Below are 19,666 nucleotides of genomic sequence, written 5' to 3'. Positions count from 1 at the left end.
GAATATCATGTAAAGGCAATCACTCCCCTCTTGCCAGCAGGGCTGTACTTGACCACCCTGGGTTTACGCTGCTACTCACAGAAGCAAATGCTAATCATCTCTCCCTACCCAGGAAGTTGCATCAGGATCACTTCCTCCATCTCTCCATGGGGAAGCTGGATCACACACAGCACGGAGCACATTATGCAGAGCCTATTTGTGAAAGGGAAATGAATCCTCTCATCGTATCATCAAGGAACAAGAAGCTTTTTTGAATCATAGATATTCTTTATTACAACTCTGTGGCAATGTAGGAACCTTAAGTGCCTTCCAAATCCTCAAAGAAACTTGCTGCTAGCCAATGATGCTTCCGTCGTGTGTAATGTGTTGTTCTGTTTATCTGAAGACTGGGGAACAGTTTATCAGGAGAGGCAGTTGGTGTCCTATTAGGAACACTGGATGGGTATATGGAGATGTGAGTACTAATCCCCAAGACTGCAAGGCTTTCAGGATCAACACCTGAGAAATCAGTGGTTGAGATCATCTGTACGGCTCTTCCATTCCTGATATTCTAGGAGTTCACCTATCTCTAGTAACCTGAACATTTAATTAAGCAGAATTTTCCACTCTCCAACTGTGCCAGATAAAAGGGAGGACTCACTGTATGAGCCAATAAGAAAAACCTACCCACACCCCAGACTGCCTTATACTGGTGGATGTCAGAACAAGAATTATTGTGGGTAATCAGAGAAGGACATAAAAAAGAACAACGGGTACATGGCAGACTTTGTATATCAGAGCGTTACAATTTGCCAACGTGTTCTTGAAAGTTAAATCTTCCATTACATAACTTTTTATCACTTTCTTAAAAATGTTCCAGTCAGGTTGGCATGTTTTATGATTTGCCTTGCTTCAGAGCTAAGTACTTTGTCAACGATTAGATTAAAATTTCCAGGTATTTTTTTTCATTTGAAAGGTTGAGGTTTTAGGGAGGGGTAAATTGGGAGTTTGGGATTGACAGATACTATATATAAAACAGATAACCAGCAAGGACTTACTGTACAGCAAAGGGAACTCTACTCAGTATTCTGCAATGACCTAAATGGGAAAAGAATCTGAAAAAGAATAGATGCTTACATATGCATAACTGAATCACTTTCCTGTACACCTGAAATTAACACAATTTTGTTAATCCAGTAAACTCCAATAAAAAACAAAAAATTTAAAAAACAAATAAATGTTGAGGTTAGAAGAGTGATGCCAAAGGAGAGAGCTGAGCAAAGAAGCTGTTATGTAAAATATTTAGAAGGGAAGATGGCATGTACCTCAGATTCATTTCAAAAATCCTATAGCCCTAAAATAGGTCGCTCTCCATGTATGTAAATGTATGCAAGGGTTTGGAAACTAAGAAACATGCTGGGATCAAAGCTGGAATGTACACTTTGGGCCTTTTTTTGTACAGCCAGCTGTGAGCTTAGGGAAGCTCTTTCCATTCCCTGACATCATTCCTACAGGCTGATGGGAAGAGAATTTCCTTTCACTTCTGGCCCTGAAGGGGCCCTAGAGCCTGCTGTTTTTTGTTTTTGTTTTTTTTAAAGAATTTTCTCCTCCAGTCGCTTATATCTTCCAATTCATGGCAATTTAAAAAGGTGGGTTTTTTTTAAGCACTTGCACTTACGGCACTGTTAACTGGAAATATACACTCAGGGAGAGGGATTAACCTAGGATGAGCTCTTAACTCTACATATGTGGAGAATTACACACTAAAATGTGGGAACTGAACTTGGCCACATCTGGACAAGACCAGGACTATATGTCAACACTCTTCAGAGATTTTTTTCCTTGACATGTACTTTCACTTGACTAATGTAATTGGTCAGTAGGAAAGTAAGCTCTTATTCCTAAGAATATAAAGATTATCTTGGAAGAAGCAACCTAAAATGGATTATGTGATTTGTGAAAGCTTTTCTAAAATGAATGCGACTCACACACTCAGATAAACACAATTAATTTATTGACTATCTTAAAAGGTTATCTTAGCAAAGCCTTGATTTTCCTATTCCTTCAGGCGGAGAAAAAAAGTGTATTCAGTTAGGCATCTGTCTGTGGTAATACTTACAGAAATATATTATAAGGCTGTCCTCCAGGGGGTGTTAAATCTTCAGCAAAGCTCCAGTGTTGCAGAAAGGCATTCAAATCCAGTTAGCACACCCTGGCTTCCTTCTCACAGGGATGCGGGAGTTCTAGGGCCAGTATCCTGAATTTCACATCTCAAGCTTCTACAAGAGACCTTATACTTTTTAGTGAGGCTAAAGCAGGCGTGAAAAGCCCGTGGTTGTGAGGTGTGTGCCACGAGCCCAGCCTTGATGCTCTGAATGCCAGATCCTCATGGTTCACACCACTAAACCTTTCAAGAGACTATTGTTAGACAGGAACCGTGCTTTCCAAGGGCAGAAACGTGATTCCTGAAGGTCCCAAGATAACCTCATATGAGTTGGAGAAAGCTAAGTGGGTCAAACTGACAAACGATCCCTCCTTCCTTACTAAAATCCACAAAGGGCTACGTTTGCTGTTATTTCTTAATGAAACCATCACTTGGGAGTCGACAAACCTCTAGGTCTGGTGAACCAGTAACTTAGTAAAGTCTACAGCTGCAAAGCATGCAGTATAGCAGCTAAGAGGTCCCTTGGTTCTGGAGTTGACCAGCTGGGTTTCAATATCTACAATATTTCTTACAAGCTTATAATACTTCTCTAGGATCCTGAATTAATTACTTAAACTCCTGCGCCTCTGATTCCTCATTCACGAGAGTATCTCATAGGGTAACGGCAGGATTAACCAAGACGACATAAAGAAAGTGCTTGGTGTACAGTGTGTTCCACAAACACCATCAGTTACCGTTATTCCTGGGTCTGGAGTCGAGTCCCTATGATGTGGCTCCAGCCCTGTCTCTCGCTTCCCCCAATACAGACCCCTTCATCCCACCCACCTCCCTACACTTTTATCCTCGTGTTCCCTCTGCTTCCTCTGCCTTCCTCACCTATGACATCTGATGAGATCCCACTCAAGTCTCAAGGATGACCTTTAATTGCAGCTTAAACCTGAAGAAACACAGTTCCCTTCTCCAGGCACCAAATGAGCTTTCTGCTACCTCTGGACAATATCAGGGACAGACTATCTTGTTGCATAGCTGTTTGCATTTGTCAAATGTATAGAACTGCACACTTAACATGGGTGCATTTTTTAATATGTGAATTATACCTCTATCAACCAACTCAGTCAGAACATAATGAGAAGACCTCAGTCTTTGGAGTCAGGGAGTCTTGGTTCAAGTTCGAGTTCTGAAACTTTCTCCTCGGCAGATCATTGGACTTCTTTCACACACAGCTTCCTCCTTTGTGAATGGGATGGCTATTACTTTCTCCTTTGGGAGTGAGGATTTAGAGACATGGTGTGCAAATGCCTCGCACCATGCCAGCACACAGTGGATGGTACATGGTTACAAGGACCTTCTTTTTTGACATAGCTATTTCTATGTTGGACACACACTTCTGTCCACCAGAAGATAATCCTGATGTGTCTAGCATAGGGTAGAAGTAGTATGTTTTGCTAAACAAACTGACTTTTAGGTAGCAAACACCTAGAGGCATCCCAGCTTAAGCCTCTGCAAGATGCCATGCTGTGTATTATCACTTGGGTTTGCTACGGCTTAGTATTTTGAAGTCTGACAGATACTTTACTTGGTTGGTAACTCAGCTAAGCCTCCCCAGTGTACAGTAAAACTTAACAACACATCTATCATTGTGATCATTCTTTAGGTTCACAAGCGTTGTCTGTTTCTCTGTAAAGCAATGGAATGACTGTACTGTTTTCGGGACCAATAAATCACTCTCTTTTTCATGGTTCAAAGTTAGGCTTTTATTTGGTTTCAAATTAAAAAAATAAATTTCATTATTAAATAGTGAGATGGATATAACTAAGTTTCAGAGGAGTAGCTGACTCAGGAATATACCACCAGGGGTACAATTCAGGGGTGGATCACCTAAACGAAAATGATTTGTTATGATTATTTGTCACGTTTGTTAAAAGTTCAACAGTGCATAATTCAAAAGAAACTGAGATACAAAGTTTCAAATGCTTACAATGGATGAGAGAAGTAAACCACTTATTCTACTGCAATCCCAAACGGGTTTCTTCTTCGATGCCAGTCAGCTCGCACGCTACACCACGGTGCTAATGTCATCAGGTTCATCGGCTTTCTTTTGCCTGCTCGGCAGGGATTTCAAGTATTCAAGGTGTCTTCGCGCATCCTCCTGATTTTGCCTCACATAATACACCACATACGAGATCACCATGGTGAACCAGCCAAACATGGTGACCAGCATGGCATAATCAGTCGTTTTTTTAGGGAGGTTACAAAGGTCAGCATCGTTGGCAGCGTTGAGGAACGGTCTCCCGGCGTGTTCGTCCAGCACGGAGGTCTTGCAGATCACATTGTGGGCTGTCTCATGGTTGGACACCATGCTCCGCAGAACTTGCTGGAGCGTACAGTCGCAGTGCCAGGGGTTGTTGGCAATCCTGGCCCTGGCCTTCAGGTTATTGAAGGCGTTTTTGTGCACGCTCTGAATCCGGTTATCAGACAAGTCCAGTGTCTGCAGAGTTTCAGCCACTCCTTTGAAGGCATGCTCGTCGATAAACTCGATGCCATTTTTGGACAGGTTGAGGACTCTTAGTTGATGGAGGTCCTTAAAAATCTCATTGGGGATGGATGTGATCTGATTGGAGTCCAGATACAATAAGACTGTTTCAGGAGGAAGATCTCTTGGTATTTCCTTGAGATTTGCATTGCTACAGGTGACATTTAAACCCCCAGAGGAAGAACAAAGACAGCCCTTGGGACACATACTGGCAGAATGAAAGCACAGTATCATAAGAACAAAACTTTGTAGGAGGAGACACATGGAGAGGGAACGAGTTAACCACAGGTCCACCAGATTCATGCTGGGATGTCAGCATAATCACAAGCCCATTCCTCATTTATTCCAACAAGCAAGTGCGGTAATGGTTTCAGCCCTGTCCACACTTTTTTTCCTTCTTGCGTGGTTCAAAGGGCTGCAACTAATACACGTTTCTCTTCATCATTCCTGTCTTTGCTTGGGTACCTAAAGGAAAGGAAAGTAGATTCAATTAGCTCTTTTGCAAAGGGAGGTACGTTGCAATTAAAAATGCTCTCAGGCATCTGGCATTTTAGGTGGGCAGGAGAGTTAGTTACGCAGGTAATTTCCGTCAACACCACTGGGACTTATCTGTGTAATGCGAGTCTCCTGCTTGAATCTCAGGGGCTGGGGGAGAGGACTGTCAAGAAATGACATTTCCAAATGATATTGCCTTGTTGTTTGTTGTACAGAATTAAGAGCGAACAGTCACATTTCTCTCATCTCTACTGGCCTTCACCACATCCTGAAACGTTTCTAAATTCTCCAGCAATAAGATGTAATTACCCCTTTCCCTCTTCCTACAAAAATAGAGGTATCAATGCAATTAAGCCCTTCACTTGGGCAGTGATGAGAAATCATACTGATATTCTACAGTTAATGACCATAGATAATATCTTTCATGGCTTTTGAATGGATGTCCAATTTGGAATATTTTCTCTAAAGAAATCTCTTACTTGAATTACAAATGGAATGAATGAGTGCATTCCAACCTTCACAACAAGATGTTGCTAGAGACCTACAGCCTAGAATCTCCAAAACAGTTGCTTCCCTTTCGACCTCTTGAGATTACATTGTACCGGGAAGGATGCACTTAACTAAATTTTCAAAGGATTCCCTCTTTGTTTTCTAAACAATGAGTCCCCTCTCCAATAAAGCTTTAAATATGACACACACTTGAAGCCTTTTTTTTTTAACATAAGAAGAAAATTAAGAAATACTAGCCTCATATGTAAGTCAAATCATTATGCCGTGCACCTGAAACTTATACAGTGCTGTATGCAAATTATGTCAATGAAACAGGAAAAAAAGTGACATAATTAGCAGCCAAAGAAATGCAACTATAAAATGAGATATGAATGTTTTTCTTCTATCAATATAATTTTTAAAAATACCATCCATATGCTTATAAGAATAGTATAATATAGCGTCCTCATTAACACATCTTTGGAGAATATGTTTTGGAAAGAAATTTGGCAATAGCTATTGAAAACATTAAGCTTTATATACATATATATCTCTTGACATTGTAATTTTCTTTCAAGTAATCTATTCTAGGGAAATGTTCCAAAATTAAACAGAAATTTAACTGCTCCCCACCCCCCCAAAAAAGAAAAGGTAAATGCTAGCCTCTAAGACTTCCTCAATAGCCTATTTTTTCTTTCTAATCATATATATATTAGTGTTGGAAAAAGGCCAAAGAAATTGCAAAAATTTAGTAACATGAGCAAGGTTATGAACTTACCCCCAAACAGAGATGTGAATATAAGTTAACATTCAAAACTACTCTCTCATGTAAAGAGGACAGGCATCCTCACAGGTTAGGCAAGTGGATCTCGGACAGACTATATGACTTGCCCAAGGTCAAATAGCTTGTAGGTGGTAGAGACAGGAATCAGGCCATAGACTCTGTTCTGACTCATGAATCTCACAATTCTTTCCACTACCCCTAGAGCTCTTTCCCAATTCCATCTGCTCCGTGGGGACAAACAGAACCCAGGGATTGCTGTGACTTCTGATGCTGTTATGTTGCTGCTCCATCCCACGTTGAGGACCCCGTGGGGCCCCAGGGAGGGGGCTCTCTGCCTTGTGGAGGGAATCCATGCCTGACTTCAGAGGATTCTCTCTCAGGATCTGAGAAACAAGGAGAACATTCATTCCTCTTACAGCAGTGAGCAACAAATGACTCTTTGCAAACTTGTCTTTTCTAAAAATCCCAGATGGATAAATACAGAGGGAAATGACTCCAAATGTTACCCAACTCACAGAAAAGAAGATTAATGTGAGCTGAAAACATAATGAACTGGGTTGTTCATCATGAAAAAAAATAAGATTAGCAACAGCAGAATGAAATGAATGTGCTTTTGGAATCCTGAGTCCCTCAAATGCCAGAGATGCTAGAGATGAAACCCTAGGCTTACTAAGCTAGGCATCAACAGCTCATTTCATCTGCAGTGAAAGTTTACCTCCCTTCCATGTTTTCCTCGCTTCAAAACTTCATCGCATGGCATTTGGTAGCTGTAGTAATTGTCTAGATGGCAGAGAAAAAACATAAACAGGTGTGGAGGGGAGGACACTCAGAGAAGAAAGAAGGTGGCAAAGGTTGCTGGGAGGAAGACATGAGAAGGACACAGGAGATGGGAGAGATGAGTATGATTAGAGAAAACAAGGGAGTCCCTGTCATCAAGCAACTTCCATCACCTGAGTATGTGCAACCTGCCTGCATCCTGCTGAGAGGTGGAAAGCCTTCTCTGGAGCACACTCCATATCTCTCCAGAGACCGATTCTGAGTCTATCTGGAGAAAAGAGTTCTCAAATTTAGACTGTAAGCTCTGTGAGGGCAGGGACTTGTTTCTGCCTCATGTAGAAACCAAGTAAACAATCAAGAGGTGAAAAGTGAACTGGGTTTGCATTTCAGCTTTGATCCTGATGAGCACTGTGCTCTCTAAACCTCACTTCCCTTCTCTCCATATAGAGATTATAAAAGCACCTAATGACAATGTTGACTTGAGCATTATATGAGATAATCCACAGAAAGCATTTAGCACAATGCCTAATTGGTAGTAAGCGCCCAATACTTGTTAGCTATGTTATTATCACTATTCCAGATACATTCCCAACTCCTAACATTGTGCCTGGACTGTATTAACGGCTAAATAAATATCTACTGTATGAATGAATCAATGAAGTATTGAGCAATCTAGCTGTGCTTTTTCTTCCCTATGGTAATTATTTTTATTACTCATCATTTTTATTACTCAATAAACATTGGCTCATCAAATGTCTGCTCCTCAAATGTCAAAATGGTGGCCTTTGGAAAACGCACAAGTGCAGACTCCTACCTGAAGAATACAACTTTTTCTCAGTACACATCTCTAGATTTAATCATTGCTTCTCCAGAATGACCAGTCCAATGGTCATGGTCACAGACAAGAAAGACAAGAAATGTTGCAATCTTTCTTGAGATGAACTCCTTCATGTCCCAAATGGTCCACCTGAACAGTGGATGGAATGCCTACTGGAAATACAAATATTGAATATTCTTTGCATTCAAAAAGATTGGACCCAAACTATTTCATTTTCTCTCTCTGATTCATAAAACAGGGGACAAACCCTCTGGGATTGGCTGGATCACTGGGTTGCCATGACAGCCTCTAGAGCTTCCACTCTTATCCAGGATAAAGTGACAAAAGATGCAGAGGAAGTACAGAGCGGAGCCCTTGGATGTTCAAAGACATTGAATCAAGGTTATCTTCAGCAGGGAGGACAGAAGAGCTGCCTCTTCACTCTACTGTGCTGAATTACTATTTTCCAAACAGATTAGCAGCTTGGCATTGCCTTAAAGTACTAGAAAGGTAAACAGTAGTTCCTATGAAAGGAAGCCATGGGGAGATGTGCCTCAGAGGAGAACATTGGACATTCTGCAGACGTCAGTGGTCATCAGCAGAGGACAGAGCTAAGAAGAAGGCTGGAAACCTAAAGCTCCCTCCTGCTCTGTTCCCTGTCAGGTCTAACCTGCAAGCCCAAAGTAGCAAACAAGCCATCCTGCTGGGGAAAAAAAATACCTCCTTGCTAGCTTCAGAATGAGCGGGTGGAACACAAAGGCCTGGGGTCACACTGGTGATGCAACAGTGGCAGCAGCAGTCCCTGCCTGTCCTCTTGATAAAGAAGAAGACCCACCAAGGGGATAGCCCAAATTAAACATCTTTCCTACCTCCTAACTGCCCCTTTGCATTTCTCAACTCATTATACTACCCTATCCTCACACACTCACTCTCTTCAAATGTGTATGGGGCAAGCAGGAAGCTATAGGTTTCTGGATGTGCTGTTCAGGTCTGAGCTGTGCCCTCAAAGAGGGCTGTTTTATCCCTACACCTATGTCTTGCTCCCATTTCCCTGTCACACAATTTTCTGAGCTGCAGCAATTAATGCTGGGATTTGGAGGCAACCATCACATACTGTTTCCAGAAGGAAAAAAAAAATGCACTTAGCAGCCTTCCTGAGAAGACAGTTCTTTCAATGGCTGATTAAAAACTGTCTTGTTTCCTAGTTCTTTCTTCTCATTACTAGGGGATACCCAGGGACACGCAGGGCTTCATGAAATCTTCAGAGATAACTGAATGCACCGATTCATAGAGAAATACCAGACACATCAACTTCTTCCAATTACCTTCCAAGCAACTCTGCTACCAAACAGAAGGATTTGATTAAAAGGCCAAAAATAGCAAAACAAGAACGTCTTTCAATTTAGGACATAAAACCAAACCAATAAAAAAACATAAATGTAAGTACTTAGAATTAAAACTTCTGTATGGCAAATATATAAAGTGAAATGACCGATGATGAAAGGGTTGATTTCTCTAACATACAAGACGAACTTCCAGAGGAATAAGAAATGGATCCAATAGAAAAGTGGATAGAAAAACAATATATACAAATGGCCAATAAATTATATGAAAAGATTCTTGATCTCACTGACAGTAAAACAAATTCAAGTTAAAGTACCTCTCATCTTGGTTAAAATTAGGAAGACTTTCTAGTGTCAATGAAAGTGTGAAGAACAAAGCACTCTCAAACACTTGAGGGAATAAAGGGGGCACTCTTTCTGTAAGGGCAATTTAGGAATATCTATCTCAAATTTAAGAACAAGTTCAATTGACTTGCACTGATATGAGATCTCCAAAGACGACCTCCAAAAACAGATTGAGAAGGGAGTTAATAAAAAAGGGATTATAGTATAATTTCATTTGTGTAAAATTGTTCCAAAGAGGAGGTAAATATGCAACTACAGGTATATAATTTATACTTTATATATGCATGGATCATTTCTGAAAAGATGTATATAAGAAACTATTAATAGTGGTTAACTCTGAAGGGTGGAACTCAGGGGCTGGCAGGGGGAGAAGAGGAATTGTCTTTTTGTTTTATACCCTTCTGTATGGTTTTAGTTTCTTATAGTATAAAGGCGTTTTGTTTGTTTTTGTTTTACAATAAAGATTTAAAGGATTTAATGCAGAAGGGCCAGGGATCAGCTAAAAAACCAATCCAAAATGTAGCGCCTCCGAAAGCAGTTTTGAGCACACTAGTTAGACAATGGTGGCCCAGAGGGTCAGGCAGATGAGAAGATGTTAAACTTTGAAAAGATGAACATTTTTCAACTTGAAAGACTGAATATACAAAGGAACAGTGGTGAGATCCTATGTAAAAAGAGAACTCTAACTCACAACCTGCAGCAATCAGCCCGGGAAGTTAAACTACAACCTGCAGTTTGTAGCCCAAATTGCCAGGATTTGATCAATAACTTCCAGCTTCTCTGATCTTTGTCCCTGCTTCCAACGTAGGACCAATCAGGGAAAACCAAAACTGCTCCCATAATCAATCACCTAGGATGCTCTGATTCGACTTAGCCCGCCTCCAGCTTGCCCACCCCAAGAGCCTCCAATCAGGGCCCATTTGAAGCCTTTCTTTTTTCCTACTATAACGCTTTTACACAGCCCTGCCTGCATTTGAATCTCTGCTAAATGCAGGGGATGGTGGCTGACTCCCTTGCTATAGAAAGCGCGGTATAAATAGCCTTTGCTTGTTCTCAGTTGGTTAGTTTTTGTTTATTTCCTCCATGACTAAAGTTTAAGTACATGATATTTTCAGTGCCATATTTCCAAAATTAGCTTTCCAGCCTATTATAGAAATTACATACTGATTTCTTTATTTGTGCAGGTTCTCTATCAACTAAGTATGGGTTGCATATGCCATAAATCTGCATAATTCCTGACCAAAATTAAGGAAAGCGAGTTGGGACGTGAATAATTCAGGTGAATGAACTGCAGAGGTAATTTTCGCTGCTGCTGCTCTTGGAGGTCATGTTTGTAGGCATGACTCCTTAATCCACATCTTTAGCACTGAGCCCTGCCATGAATTTTAGTCCTACCTTTCTATCCACAGCCACCTATTGTAACGGGGGAAGAACAAAATCTAACTCCATGTTGGATCTGTTTCTTTTACTTTGACCTTTGCTTTCCATTGCTTTTGTTCTGTCTATAGCTACAGGCATACACAATGGCCTGCCTCCAGGAACCCTGCCCTTCTGCCTGAATGTTAAACCAAAGTGCTCACAGGCAAATACCCTGACCCTGTCCACCTGTGAATGGCTGGAGAAAAGAAGAAATTAACACATCCCTTCCCCAAGGCTGGCCAAAATCAGGAGATATTTTGCAAGACTTAAGGCCTTTTTACTTTATTTCCTCACCTCCTCCCCCTCTCTGTTCCATAAAAGAAACTAGCATTCAGACCCCGATAAGATGGTACTCTAGGACACTAGTCCGCCATCTTCTCAGACACCTGGCTTTCCTAATAAAGTCGTATTTCCGGCCTCAACACCTTGGCTCCTGATTTATTTGCCTGTCATGCGGCGAGCAGAGCAAGCGTGGACTCAGTAACACTATCATCAAAAGATTCCACCAGGGCTTCAAACTCGGCATCCCTAAAAGCAAAATCATTTCATCCCTCCACCTCACCCGACCACCTCTCCTCTACCACAAACCACCTGTTCTTTCCTCCCGATTTCTTGAAAAGTGTTCGTTTTCATTTTGCCTTGTTACCCTTCCCCTCTTTGCATTCCCACTGCCGCTTTCTTGTTCAAATCTCCATCACTTTGTTCTGAAAGAAAGCAAAAGCCTGGACTGTCTGTGCAGCCTCTCTGTGCTTCCATTCTTCTCCTCATATCTGGTTAAAGTAACTCTGACCATGTCATCTTGCTGGTCAGTAAACATAGACCAACGGTTAGAGAGGCGGTGGTGAATGGCACTTCATCCCACAAATATGAGATTTATCAGAGACCATCCCAACTGAAGACCTCCACAGCCTGGACTGTCTTTCCTGGTTTCAATTCTGACTCTGAAGACCTCACCCGTGAGTCAGTCTGCCCATTAATAACAGCAGCTGTGATCACTTAGTTAAGGATATGAACTGATAAGGCAAACATATACAGGATGCTTTTATTTAAAAGGAGCATAATCTGCTGGCAAACCCAGAATTGTCTGAGTCAGGGAGCTCCCGAAATTGCCAAACTCTCTGTTCTCCAGCATCCTAGCTTCTTCTGTATTATTTACCATTTCCTACTCAAAGACATCTGTTTATCTTTATGACCAGACCATGCTTTCAGAGGGTCGGTCAGTGGCTTCCCCATTTTAACATTTTCACATGGCCCCATAGTGAGAAGGAGGGGCCAGGAGGAAACACCAGGCTGCCCACCTCGCCCCTTTCCCCCACTGCCCTTCCCTTTAAGCCTAAAACAAAGAGGAGAGGAGAATAACTGAATATTAAATGAAATTCAGAGTAACGGTTAACCTTCTGGACAGGACATTTACATTATCATGTTTCCTTTTTCCTTTGGTTTACATTAGTTGAGTTTCTGACTTAAAGTAATAGTAGGACAGTCTAAGAGTGGGCACAAATTATGGGGCTGAGTGATGATTTCACTCAGGGACTAGAGGAGGCGGGTCACTCACACAGAACGAGGGATTCGAGCACTGGGGCAGACAGAAAGGAAGTTGCATGTCATTTTGGATGCACACATATCCCCTTGCACAATCCTCACTACAACTGTGAAAGGTGGCAATTATGACCCTTGTACACACGAGCAAGTTGAGGCACTGAGAGCTTATGTAACTTGCCCACTGTCACAGCTGCTTAGCGAAAGAGGCAAGATCTGACCTCAAATCCTCTGACTCAAGTCACACATAGCAGCCCACGGGCAGAGTTGCATGCTGTAAAGAAAGACTTGGCAGGATGTGGGGAGGGCAAGGAGAGAGGCTGAAGGATGCTTCTCAGACAAAAGCTCTAAAATTGCTAGGGGAAACACTGACTGAAACCACCTGCTCTGGCCAGGCAAAGACAGTAACCATTTGCCTGAGTTATTTTATGACAGGAGATCCTGGTGAGGAACATGGAACTAACAAGTCACCACCAACCGGAAGAATACGGGAAAGGTCCTACTAACCTCCCAGAATCCTCCTCGCTGGAATCCATCTTGGCTGAGTGATGTGAGCCACCAGGAAGGACCCTGAGTCAGAATGACTGGCCAGAGACAACCTGGAAACTAATCCCAACACCATAAAACCTGAGACTGCGAACTACATGGCAGAGCAGCCCTCCTGGGTTCCCTCACCCTCCTGCTCTCTACCCTGGTGCCTCTTCCCAGTAAAGTCTCTTGCTTTGTCAGTACCTGTGTCTCCTTGGACAATTCATTTCTGAGTGTTAGACAAGAGCCCACTCTTGGGACCTGGAAGGGGTCCCCTTCTTGCAACAAAATCATACAATTGCCTTACATTTGTGAACTTCAATTAGATGTTTGTGGGGCAAGTCCATGTATATGCTTTCATTTGATTATCTCTGAACAGCCTTGTCAGATTCACATGAAGGACATCATCAGTCCCACGTCAGTAGGACTCAGCAGATGGAGACTGCTGTCGATCACATGGTCATTAGCAGAAGGACAGAACCTAGATCCCAGATGCCCAATGGAATAGATCCTGTTCTGTATCAAATTTCCTGGCCACTTGTTGATATGGAGAGTCTGTAAATACAAGTGTTGCATTTCAGATGCCTAACCAGCCTCCTGTTGACAACTTCCTACAAAATTTGGGTAAGTCAATAAGGGGAGAGGAATATTCTCTTTCCCTGTAAGAATCTCTTGAAGGCCACTCAAGGGGAAAAAATATAAGAAGGAAGGAAGGAAGGAGGGAGGGAGGGAGGAAAGAAAGCAAGATGGAAAGAAAAAAAGAAAGAAGGAAAGAAATTAAGAAAGAAGAAAGAAAAAAAAGAAAAAAGAAGAAAAAGAAAAAGAAAGAAAGAAAGAAAGAAAGAAAGAAAGAAAGAAAGAAAGAAAGAAAGAAAGAAAGAAAAAGAAAGAAAGAGGAAAAAGCAAAGCAAAGCAGAGCACAACTCTTTGGAGTTCATTGACTCTTTCTTACATGATCTAATACCTGTCGATCTCCAGGCAAGATTGAAAACTTCTTCCCACCCACGAACCCACTGGAAAAACAATGCAGACAAAAAAATGTTGCCTGCCATGTCAGTAAACAAACTATGCTGCTGGCCATTAGGCCATCAGCCACTGTAGCCACCACCTCCCCAACCTCCAGAGGTGTGCCCTGAGGGGAATTCAGGAAGGAGAAAAACAGGACACAGGTCCTAGATAGTTAAGATGCATATCTAGGGGATAATTTCAATGAGCCCAGACTCTTGCATCTTCTGATATATAGAAAAGCACTAAAATTCTTAACGTGAGATGTCTGTTTTTCTGTGTGACTACAGTAATCTTTTGATCGACTACCTGGGTTTTGTTTGTTTCAGCAAAAACTCCTATATATCCTGGCTCCTCTCTTACCTCTTTGGAGCGGTCCCTCTGAGCTACCTGAGAGGCTGTCTCTCCTGGGCTATAGTCCTCAGTAAAGTCTGAGAATAAAACCTAATTGGAAAGTTTTAGGTTGTATGTTTTTTTTTCTCAGTCAACACTAACAAATAAACAAACAAGAACTTTTTTTGAACCCGGCATCTATCCCTCTCTGGGTACTAAACAAAGAATAAAGATAAGATGATGTCTTGGCTAACATCTGTATTTATTATTCAACATGCTGCAAGTTTATAGGAAGGCTGAGTGGGAACCCATCTGTCTCAGTTTCTTTCTGCTTCTCTGTTATTATTATTTCCCAGTAAGTGCCTACGGCATTTTCAACAGTGAGAGCTTTGCAAACTCTTAACACATAATCTACATAAATGTTTGCTCCCAAAGATGCTCTGGAGTCCAGAGGCAACTTGAAAGCTGCTTTTAGAAGGCACTAACTTATGCAGAATTCAGCTGTACTTCTGACTAGGATGAATAATTACCACATTAAAAAAAAAACTATCCTACTTAACCCTAGCCAATGACTTGGTGGGAAAAGTACAGGATTCAGATCCAAAATCAAGGTCCAGAAACTGGATTCAAACGTCAGCTTCCTTGAATTCAGGAATTTAGTGAATCATACACATCCATGCTTTAGTTGCTCCAGGACTACATCCTATAATGCCTGCCTCACTGGTCTCATAAATATGAGGATAAAATGAAGTAAATATATGCGAAATGTGCTTCAGAAACTGTCAATGACTGCTCAAAGATTACGCTCTCTTACGGGTTTTAGTATTTCGTTGTTTTTCTAAAATTTCAACCGTCATTTTTTTCCAGAGCCTCACGTTTCTTTTTCTTAAGCATAATCAACTGTGAAGTAGTTCTCACCATTTCAGTTGTCAGTGAAAAAATGTTGCTGCCACATCAGTAAACAAAGGATGCTGCCACCATCCAGTCATCGCATTCCAGCCGCTGGATGGATGGATGGTGAGCCCTGAGGGAACTCAGGATGGAAACAGGACGCCCTCCATCAAATCGTCAGCTGCTGCAGCCAGCAGTTCGCCCCTCCCCTCTCCGCAATCCCTGAGCCCCCCACACACAGGGTGTACCCGAAAAAGACTCAGGATGAGAAAGCACAGGATACTGGCCCTAGATGGCTGAGGTGCATATCAAAGGAATGATTTCAGTGAGCCCAGACTCTTGTATCTTTCAGTACACAGAAAAGCACTAAATTCCTTAATTTGAGATATCTGGTTTCCTTTAATTTACAGTATTTTTTTTTTTTAATGTTCCCACTACCTGGTCTTTGTTGCGAAAACCCCCGTATATCCTGGCTCCCCCTTTGCCTCTTCAGAGCAGTCCCTTAGAGCAGGGGTCCCCAACCCCAGGGCCTTGGATCGGTAGTGGTCCGTGGCCGGTTAAGAACTGGGCTGCACAGCAGGTGAGCGGCGGACAAGCTAATGAAACTTCATCTGCTGCTCCCCATGGCTTGAATTACCACCTGAAGCATCCCCCACCCCCACCCCACCCCATCCATGGAAAAATTGTCTTCCAAACTAGTCCCTGGTGCCAAAAAGGTTGGGGACTGTTGCCTTAGAGCTACCTGAGAGGCTGTGTCACAGGCTTAAGTCCTCAGTCTTGTCCTCCAAATAAAACATAACTCTCAACTTTTAGGTCGTGTGTTTTTTGTTCGTTTTCTTTTTCAGTGGACACAGTATGCCAAAATATATTTAACCTGAATCTAATCAACAGGAAAGGATCTCACCAATCCAGAACTTGAGACATTTTACAGGGTAACTGATCAAGACTCTTCAAAGAGTCAATGAAGGGAAAAAACAAACAACAAACAAAAACCAAAATCAAATAAGAACTGGCTGAAGAACTGTTACAGATTAAAGAAAAGAGATGTGACAACTAAAGATGTTACCGAATTAGTTGCCTGGACCCACACCGGGGTTCTAGCCCAGGCTGAGACCCATTGTCTAGGGCAGGGGGGGTGCTTTTTCTGATTAGATTTGCACAGCCAATAACAAAACCAATGCTGAGACTGGAAGAGCACAAGCTTTATTCAATGGCCATGAATGGAGACGCCAGAATTTAGCTCGCGAGTCAACTTCTCAACCTGATTCGGGTGAAAACACCAAATATATAGGAGGTTCACAGTAAAGGGAGGAATTCGGAAACAGTAGGAGGAATATTTGTAAGTTATCTGAGAACAGGGGTGTGGTTTGGACCTGAGGCAAAACTCCTTTTCAGTCCTTGTATTGGCTTTCCCATTGTTGTCATGGCAACTGTCAACTGTCAAGGTGCAGGTGCTTGGGATACTTAGCTAATGAATTATAATGAGTGTATAGTGGGGCTCAAGGTCCACTGGAAGTCAAATCCGCTGCCATCTTGGGCCCAGTAGGTTCCAACCAGTTCTTGTTTTTTTCTCTTTGCAGCTTCCTCCTGAAGCTTAGATGAGAGTAATTGGTTTCTATTTGGGGAAGGGGCGGGGTATGATTCTGGGGCAATAGCCTTGGTAACTAAAGCAGTGTGAGAGACTGACTTCTGGATTTTAAACAAATGCTAGAAAAAGGGATTAATGGAACAATTGGGAGAAGTTCTGAATAAAAACTGAATGTTAGCTATTATTGTATCAAACTTAAATTTACTTGGTTTTATCATATAAGTAGAAAGGAGAGAGTCCTTGTTCTTAGAAGGTACAAGAATTGGGGGTAAAGTGTCATGACAACTGCAACTTACACATTGGCCAGCAAAAACAAAACTATATTTATATGTGGAAAGAAAAAAACAAAAGTGTTGAGGTCCGAGTGTGGGTGGGAAAAGAATTTCCAGACACAAGGCAGATAGGAAAATAGAGTTTATTAGAGAGAAGGGACACTGTAAAGACAAGGGACGACTTCCTGGCAGACCAGGGAGAGCTGACCCTCTCATGGGCTCACAGCCAGCTTTTATAACCCCAAGACAAAGAAAATTCCTACTTGGAGACTGGCATTAATCGATTGGTCAGCATGCCATAAGGCAAAAGGTGTCATTAGGTGATTGGTCAGGTTGCTAAATGTTGGATACTTTACCTAGTAAGGGGGGGTGGGTGGTGGGGGATTGGGGGTGCTCCATTAAGCCAAAGTCTTGGGGTGGGGAAGGGCTGTTTGGCCAAGGTCAAGAGAGCCCTTGCTGACAGCTGCTATTCGACTCAGTCCAGGGGCTTCTTTTGTTCTGTGTCTTTCCACAACAGACTTAGGTTTTGAAAAGTCTGTGCGAGATGGGTACCGAAACAACTCATGGAAGAGCACAAACAGAAGCATTTGGATATCTTCAAACAAAACTTGGACCAATACTCTAAGGAAAGTGAAAGTTTCTTTAAGAGAATCATTACTGGTAACGAGACACGGCTTCATCACTACAAGCCTGAGAGTAAACAGCAGAGTATGGAATGGAAACATCCTCAATCGCCGACCAAGAATAAGTTCAGAAGTCAACCATCAGCTGGAAAATTGATGCTTACAGTTTTCTGGGATTCTCAAGGGCCAGTATTGGAACATTATCAGGAAAAAGGTTCAACAATCAACAGTGCTCATTACAGTGAGATGCTTATTGAAGCCTAAACATCAGATTAAACGCAGAGGACTGCTACCCAAGGGCATTGTGATCTTGCATGACAATGCATGTCCGCACACTTCTGCCCACACTGTCAACACCCTGCAGAAACTTTGTTTTGAGGTGTTAAAGCATCCTCCCTATAGTCCTGATATTGCTCCATCAGACTTTCACCTGTTTGGTTCCCTGAAAGTAGCCCTTACGAGGACGAAGATTCACTTCTGACGAAGAAGTGAAGACGCATTCGTGGCTCGCAGCTCAGCCTAAAATGTTTTTTTAATGAGGGAATACGAAAGCTTGTTGACAGATTGAGAAAGTGTCTTGAAAAGCAGAGAGATTATGTCAAAAAAAGATGTATTTGTCTTTTCTAAATGTTAAGTAAAAAAAAAATTCTACAGCCAGAGTGTGGATAGTTTTTGACTCACCCTCGTATAAAATAGATAACTAATGAAAACGTACTGTATAGCACAGGGAACTCTACTCAACACTCTGTGGTGACCTAAAATGGGAAGGAAATCCCAAAACTGGGGATATATGCATACATATAACTGAATCACTTTGCTGTACAGCAGAAACTAACACCGCATTGTAAAGCAACTATATGCCAATAAAAATTAATTTCAAAAAACACATAACAGTTTCAGTTGCATGAAGAACTCTCAGCAAGAGTTACTGTTACCACCACTTCTGCTACTTCCACTGTTTCTGTTATCTTTATCATCATTCTATATCTTGTTTTCTCTCTGCTAGGGCACCCTGGAGACTATAAGTGCTACCCCGTGCTACCCACCCCTTAATGCGGCAAAGGGAATAATTCTGATGGTGGCTAACATTTCTACTGTGTGAAAGGCACTGGACCAAATGCTTTCCTTTAAAAATGAAGAGGAATTTTGCCCCAGGGTGGATCATACCTGGAGTCTCCCCCACATCTGCTTTGAATGATTTAGATGATGAGATTTGGGACTTTAAAGCTGATGCTATTTAGATGAGATTTTGGATTCCAGATCGATGCTATAATGAGTTGAGACTTTTACGAATGTTGGAGTATAATGAATATGTTTTGCATGGGGATGGATATAAATCTTAAGGGGCCAGAGTGTAGGTTGCAGTTGGTTAAAAAATGCCCCCAAAATATCTAGGTCCTAATCCCTAGAACCAATGAATGCTACCTTTTAGGAAAAAGAGACTTTGCAAATGGGACTGAGTTAGGGATCTTGACATGGAGAGATTATCCTGAGTAATCTTGGTGGCCCTATAAGAAGGAGGCAGAGGGACAGTTGACACAGAAGAGGAGAAGGCATGTTGTCTACTGAGTTAGAGCTTGGAGTGATGGGGCCACAGGTCAAGGAATGCTGGGTGCCACCAGAAGTTGGAAGCAGCAAGGAATGGATTCCTCCCTAGAGCCTTTGGAGGAGATATGGCCCTGTGGACAGACTGATTTAGGTCCAGAGAGATGGACTCAACCTTACGGCCTCCAGAATTGTAA

At 42.0% G+C, this 19,666-nt stretch overlaps 1 protein-coding gene across 1 annotated transcript in view; it reads right to left on the bottom strand.

Moving 5' to 3' along the window:
• Positions 1–3,872: 3,872 nt before the first annotated feature.
• The window catches only part of LRRC3B (leucine rich repeat containing 3B), a 96,297-nt gene continuing 80,503 nt past the window's right edge, over positions 3,873–19,666 (bottom strand). Inside the window, exon 2 of the mRNA XM_057739554.1 lies at positions 3,873–5,141. Within this exon, the coding sequence (XP_057595537.1) occupies positions 4,200–4,979 (780 nt within the window). The 5' untranslated portion in view covers positions 4,980–5,141 and the 3' untranslated portion in view covers positions 3,873–4,199. The remainder of the gene's footprint in view (positions 5,142–19,666) is intronic.

The sequence above is a fragment of the Hippopotamus amphibius genome, chromosome 6 (genome assembly GCF_030028045.1).
Source record: "Hippopotamus amphibius kiboko isolate mHipAmp2 chromosome 6, mHipAmp2.hap2, whole genome shotgun sequence".
NCBI lineage: Eukaryota > Metazoa > Chordata > Mammalia > Artiodactyla > Hippopotamidae > Hippopotamus > Hippopotamus amphibius.
Note: the sequence above shows the minus strand (reverse complement) of the source record. Positions and strands in the feature narration are given on the sequence as shown.